Raw genomic sequence first — 6,038 nt, forward strand, 5'->3', positions numbered from 1 at the left:
AGGTTCAGGGATAAGGAATAACAATGTCACAGGGTAACTAGGGGCACACAGTGTGAAGCCTGTAGGGGTGTGATGTATTAATGTTTCTTAAGGAAGCTACATTTGTCTCTCCTTGAGCGCAGGTGACCCCTGAGGTGGGTCCCAGTGTGGAGCAGCTCAGTGTGTCTCCTTCATCTGCCGCAGGTAAAGCACACCTCCTCCTCCTCACTGACACGTACAGCTCGAATCATAACTCACTGTCTCCTGAACATCTGTTCTCCTCTCACAGATCTGTCCTCTCTGATCAAGAAGAAGCACACCACAGGAAGAAAGCGGTGAGTTTCCTGCCAGCACTTCCTAACCGGGTCATCTGTTTCATTTATTATTCACAAATACATTAAAATGCAGTAATACACATGTGGACTTTGAATACTCGTCTTCTATGATGATATTAAAATACATTTTAAAGGCGTTCCCCTGTATGTTGAGCTGTTTGTTTGTGTGCAGTGTGGAGAGAATGCAATCAGGCGGCGGCGCAAGCAGGAAGGCGGGGTTCTGGGGTTCTGCGCTCAGAAATGTCAGCAGTCAGAGCTTCAGTGCGCAGCAGAAGAGAGCTCAGGCTGTATACAGACAGCAGGAGGAGATGAGCCCGCAGAAGAGCAGCAGCGCTGAGCCCGAGTGAGTGAGCGAGCGCAAGCTTCTGAGAGATCAGACTCACAGCCAGAACACATGAGCATCTGCTCATCCTGCGCTCGCTTTGTGTGTGTGTAGAGTTTGGGTCCTCTGAGCCATGCGTATGAGAGTTTGGAGGTGCAGCGGAGGAAGGACGAGGTGAAGTTTGAGTCGTCTGGACAGTAAGAAGCAGGAGGAGGCGGAGCGGCTCGGCATGGGCTCTTCGGCTATTACGCAGGTCAGTGCTGCTCCATGACACCCCCTAAACACAAACCAAAGACACAGTCTCTTCTTTGCATTTTCCTCCTCTTCTCTAGCTTCTTGCCTAATCTAGTTGTCTTAAAAAAAAAAAAAAAGTTTGACAATTGAATTTGTTCCCTTTTTGCTAAGTAATAAGTTGTTTTTGTAACGATGTAAATCTGGGCGTAGTCTGATTTTGAACAATGAGATTTCATTGTGGGCTGAGAGTGGTTTTGACAAATGTGATAATGATGTAAGTGGCATTTAATTTTGACCATGATTAGTGTGGGCGGAGAGTGTGATTTTGACCAGTGAGGGTGGTGTAGTGTGGGCGGAGTGTGATTTTGACCAGTGAGGGGTGAGTGTGGGCGGAGTGTGATTTTTGACCAGTGAGGGGGAGTGTGGGCGGAGTGTGATTTTGACCATTGAGGTTGCGGAGTGTGGGCGTGAGTGTGATTTTGACCAGTGAGGGGGTGAGTGGTGGGCGGAGTGTGATTTTGACCAGTGAGTGGGTGAGTGTGGGCGGAGTGTGATTTTGACCAGTGATGGGGGGAGTGGGGCGGAGTGTGATTTTGACCAATGAGTGTGGGCGGGTGGCTTACTATTTGGTGGTGGGCGGAGTGTGATTCTGACCAGTGTGAGGGGTGAGTGTGGGCGTAGTGTGATTTTTGACCAGTGAGGGGGAGAGTGTGGGCGGAGTGTGATTTTGACCAAATTTTGCCCCAGGTGAGGGGTGAGTGTGGGCGGAGTGTACATTTTGACCAATGAGTGTGGGCGGAGTGTGAGTGTGAGTGTGGTGGGCGAGTGAATTTTGACCAATGAGTGTGGGCGGAGTGTGATTTTGACCAATGAGTGTGGGCGGAGTGTGATTTTGACCAGTGAGGGGCCGGAGGGAGTGTGGGCGGAGTGTGATGATTTTGACCAATGAGTGTGGGCGGAGTGTGATTTGGAGTGTGATTTTGACCAATGAGTGTGGGCGGAGTGTGATTTTGACCAGTGGGGGGAGGGGGGGAGTGTGGGCGGAGTGTGATTTTGACCAGTGAGTGTGTGCGGAGTGTGATTTTGACCAATGAGTGTGGGCGGAGTGTGATTTTTGACCAGTGAGTGTGGGCGGAGTGTGATTTTTGACCAATGAGTGTGGGCGGAGTGTGATTTTTGACCAGTGAGTGGGGGAGTGTGGGCCGTAGTGATGTGATTTTGACCAGTGGGGGGGTGAGTGTGGGCGGAGTGTGATTTTTGACCAATGAGTGTGGGCGGAGTGTGATTTGACCAATGAGAAGGGGGGAGACCAGTGAGTGAGGGGGAGTGTCTTATGAGTGTGATTTTGACCAATGGGTGTGGGCGGAATGTGATTTTGACCAGTGAGGGGTGAGTTGTGGGCGGCAGTGTGATTTTGACCAGTTGAGTGTGTGCGGAGTGTGACTTTTGACCAATGAGTGTGGGGCGGAGTGTGATTTTGACCAATGAGTGTGGGCGGAGTGTGATTTTGACCAGTGAGGGGGGAGTGTGGGCGGAGTGTGATTTTGGGGACCAATGAGTGTGTGCGGAATGTGATTTTGGCCTAGTGACGGGGTGACTGTGGGCGGAGTGTGATTTTGAACAGTGAGTGTGTGCGGAGTGTGAGTGTGGGCGGAATGAGTGTGACCAGACCCCCCTTGGAGTGTATTCAGAGTGTGATTTTGACCAGTGAGCCCGGGTGAGATGTGTTCGGATAGTGTGATTATTGACCAGTGAGGGGGGCGGAGTGTGATTGATACCGTGTGATGTTGCCAGGGAGGGTTGAGTGTGGGCGGAGTGTGATTTTGACCAGTGCTAGTGAGGTGGTCGGAGTGTGGGCGGAGTGTGATTTTGACCAGTGAGGGGGAGTGTGGGCGGAGTGTGATTTTGACCAGTGAGGGGTGAGTGTTGGGGGCTGGTGTTGATTTTGACCAGTTGAGGGGGGAGTGTGTGATTTTGACCAAGAGTGTGGTGGAGTGTGATACCAGTGATGGGTGAGTGTGGGCGGAGTGTGATTTTGACCAGTGATGGGTGAGTGTGGGCGGAGTGTGGTATTTTGACCAGTGAGTGCAGTGTGCGGAGTGTGGGACGTAGTGTGTGATTTTGAATATGACCTAGTGAGGGATGAGTGTGGTCGGAGTGTGCTGAGTGTGATTTGACCATGTGAGGGGGTGAGTGTGGGCGGAGTGTGATTTTTGACCAGTGAGGGGGGAGTGTGGGCGGAGTGTGATTTGACCAGTGAGGTGGAGTGGGCGCAGTGGAGTGTGGTGCGGAGTGTGATTTTGACAGGAGCTTGAGGGTGGGGTAGTGGATTTTTGAGTGTGGGCGGAGTGTGATTTTGACCAGTGATGGGTGAGTGTGGGCGGAGTGTGATTTTGACCAGTGAGGGGGAGTGGTGGGCGGGAGAGGTGGATTTTGACCAATGAGTGTGGGTGGAGTGTGATTTTTGACCAGTGAGGGTGAGTGTGGGCAGAGTGTGACTTTTTTGACCAGTGCGGGGGGAGTAGTGTGGGTGGAGTGTGATTTTGGACCCAGTGAGGGGTGAGTGTGGGCGGAGTGTGATTTGAACAACTGAGTGTGGGTGGAGTGTGATTTTGATCAGTGATGGGTGAGTGTGGGCGGAGTGTGGATTTTGACCAGTGAGGGGGGAGTGTGGGCGAGTGTGATTTTGACCAGGTGTGTGTGGGAGTGTGGGCGGAGTGTGATTTTGACCAATGGAGGGTGGGTGGGGGAGTGTGCTTTGACCAGTAAGGGGTGAGCGTGGGCAGAGTGTGATTTTGACCAATGAGTGTGGGAGGAGTGGTGATTTTTGACCCGTGAGGGGGGAGTGTGGGCGGAGGTGTGATTTTGACCAGTGCTGTTGTGAGTGTGGCGGAGTGTGATTTTGACCCAATGAGTGTTTGGAGTGTGATTTTGACCAGTGAGGGGTGAGTGTGGGCGGAGTGTGATTTGACCAGTGAGGTGAGTGTGGGCGTGTGATTTTGAAACCAGTGAGTGGTGAGTGTGGGTCGGAGGTGTGATTTTGACCAATGAGTGAGGGAGTGTGGGCGGAGTGTGATTTTGACCAGTGAGGGGGGGTGAGTGTGGGCGGAGTGTGATTTTGACAATGAGGGGTGAGAGTGTGGGAGGAGTGGGATTTTGACCAGTGAGGGGTGAGTGTGGGCGGAGTGGGATTTTGACCAGTGAGGGGTGAGTGTGGGCGGAGTGTGATTTTGACCAATGAGTGTGGGCGGAGGTGTGATTTTTGACCAGTGAGGTGGGAGTGTGGGCGGAGTGCAGTGGTGGTCAGTAACGGAGTAGCTTTACTTCGTTACTGTACTTAAGTACATTTTTCAAGTTTTCTGTACTTTACTGGAGTAGGTTTTATTTCGAGTAACTTTTACTTTTACTTCACTACATTCCAAAGTAAAGAATCGTACTTCTTTTACTTCACTACATTTCATAAAAACATATGGTTACTCCTTATAATATATCACATGCTCCGAGATGCAGAAGAGCTGGTGCGGTGATTCAAGAACTAAATGATTATTTTCAATGAAGCTTTTAAATCGGTTCGCAAATTGCACCAAACGATTCATTACGAATTATAATGATCCGATATTGCAGCTGTTCTAGAGGTCTACGATCTCACTGATTCAAAATGAATGCCGTTTAGTGTGAGTCTCCAGTGAACTGAATTCACAACCCGGGAGATCTGTGAGCGCGCGTGCGACTGATGCTGCTAGAAGTAAGTTACTAATGTCGAATTTTAGGATTAATTATTAAGTATAGAAGCAACTCATTTGAACAGCTTTAAAGATGATTTTCTCAATATTTAGAGTTTGTTTTTTTTGCTCCCTCAGATTCCAGATTTTCAAATAGTTGTATCTCAGACAAATATTGTCCTCCTAACAAACCACACATCAATGGAAAGATGATTTATTCAGCTTTGGATGATGCGTAAATCTCAATTTTGAAAAACTGACCCTTATGACTGGTTTTGTGGTCCAGGGTCACAAATCTGTTTTCTCTCAGGTACATCACAGTGTAAGCTTCACAGTGAACATTACTACATCACTCTCGTCAGCGTAGTCCATATCAAACAACACAAATATATCCTTGACTTCATGTAGTGGTTATTTTGAGAAAATCCCAGTTATTTTGAGCAGTTTAGGCTAATTAAAAAAAAAAAAAACGTGCTAATATAAAATCAATTAATTAGCCTATATAACATTGCTAAATAAAGCTAAATAAATCAGTACTTTTGTACTTTTCACTCGAGTCAAATTGAAAAAGGAGTACTTAGTTTATACTTTACTGGAGTAGTATTTTGTTATACGTTCTGTACTTTGCTCAAATACTTGATCAGTGCACTTGGTCCAGCACTGGCGGAGTGTGATTTTGACCAGTGAGGGTGAGTGTGGGCAGGGGCTAAGGCTGCTGTGTCTTCCAGTGGTCTGTCCTCACTCGGGGTGATGGAGGACATTTGCAGATCATCCAGCAGGAGTCTCCGGCTCCGAGCTCCTCCAGAATGGGAGAGTTTATGAGGAGGAGAGCAGGAGGCAAGGAGGACCGGCGCCTTCTCCTCCAGGTGATGCTTCATTCCTGAGGCTCTGAGCGGTTAGTGTCTCCCGCTCCGTGTTTATGAGTGTGTCCTGACTCTTCTCACAGGCTCCTGGATGAAACTGCGGGATCGTCGGATCTGTTCTTCTCTCAGTGGAAGGGAGCGACCAAGCAGACTGACGTCTACATGGACGCGGACGAGAGGTCCGATGCCTGTTAGGACTGCACCACACTGGCATAAACCTGACACGTGTTGTCATTATAACTCCGTGTTTGTGTGCTCTCAGGGTGTCAGCGAGGAGGAAGGAGCCACAGCCCGTCTCTGATGACGCTCAGAGGAAGTTCGCCAACGCCAAAGCCATCTCATCAGACATGTTCTTTGGGAAGCAGGACAATGCAGAGGTGAGCCGCTGTGAACACATCCACCGAACGCCGCTGAGCAACACGAGCTGTGTGTAGTTAACTGTTCTTCTCATGTTTTCTGCTTGCAGTATGAAGTGCTTGAGCGCGGCTGGAGAATTTCTCGGGCAGTTCAGCGATCAGCTCAGCCGATCTGTTCGACGAGCAGAAGAAGGCAGCAGGTGTGTGATTAGTAGTCAGTTGGCCTG

At 49.5% G+C, this 6,038-nt stretch overlaps 1 protein-coding gene across 1 annotated transcript; it reads left to right on the forward strand.

Moving 5' to 3' along the window:
* Positions 1-5,509: 5,509 nt before the first annotated feature.
* On the forward strand, positions 5,510-6,038 carry LOC122142799 (ADP-ribosylation factor GTPase-activating protein 3-like). The gene is made up of 3 exons (XM_042753867.1): positions 5,510-5,634; positions 5,718-5,832; positions 5,922-6,038. The coding sequence occupies exons 1-3, from the start codon at positions 5,618-5,620 to the stop codon at positions 6,021-6,023; spliced, it is 234 nt and encodes a 77-aa protein (XP_042609801.1). The 5' UTR covers positions 5,510-5,617; the 3' UTR covers positions 6,024-6,038.

This window comes from Cyprinus carpio, unplaced genomic scaffold (assembly GCF_018340385.1).
Source record: "Cyprinus carpio isolate SPL01 unplaced genomic scaffold, ASM1834038v1 S000000168, whole genome shotgun sequence".
Taxonomy (NCBI): domain Eukaryota; kingdom Metazoa; phylum Chordata; class Actinopteri; order Cypriniformes; family Cyprinidae; genus Cyprinus; species Cyprinus carpio.

Excerpts from the sequence above, each read along its gene's own strand:
- LOC122142799 (XM_042753867.1), top strand. Across the intron at positions 5,833-5,921 it reads GGAAGCAGGACAATGCAGAG|TATGAAGTGCTTGAGCGCGG; the intron begins GTGAGCCGCTGT and ends TTCTGCTTGCAG.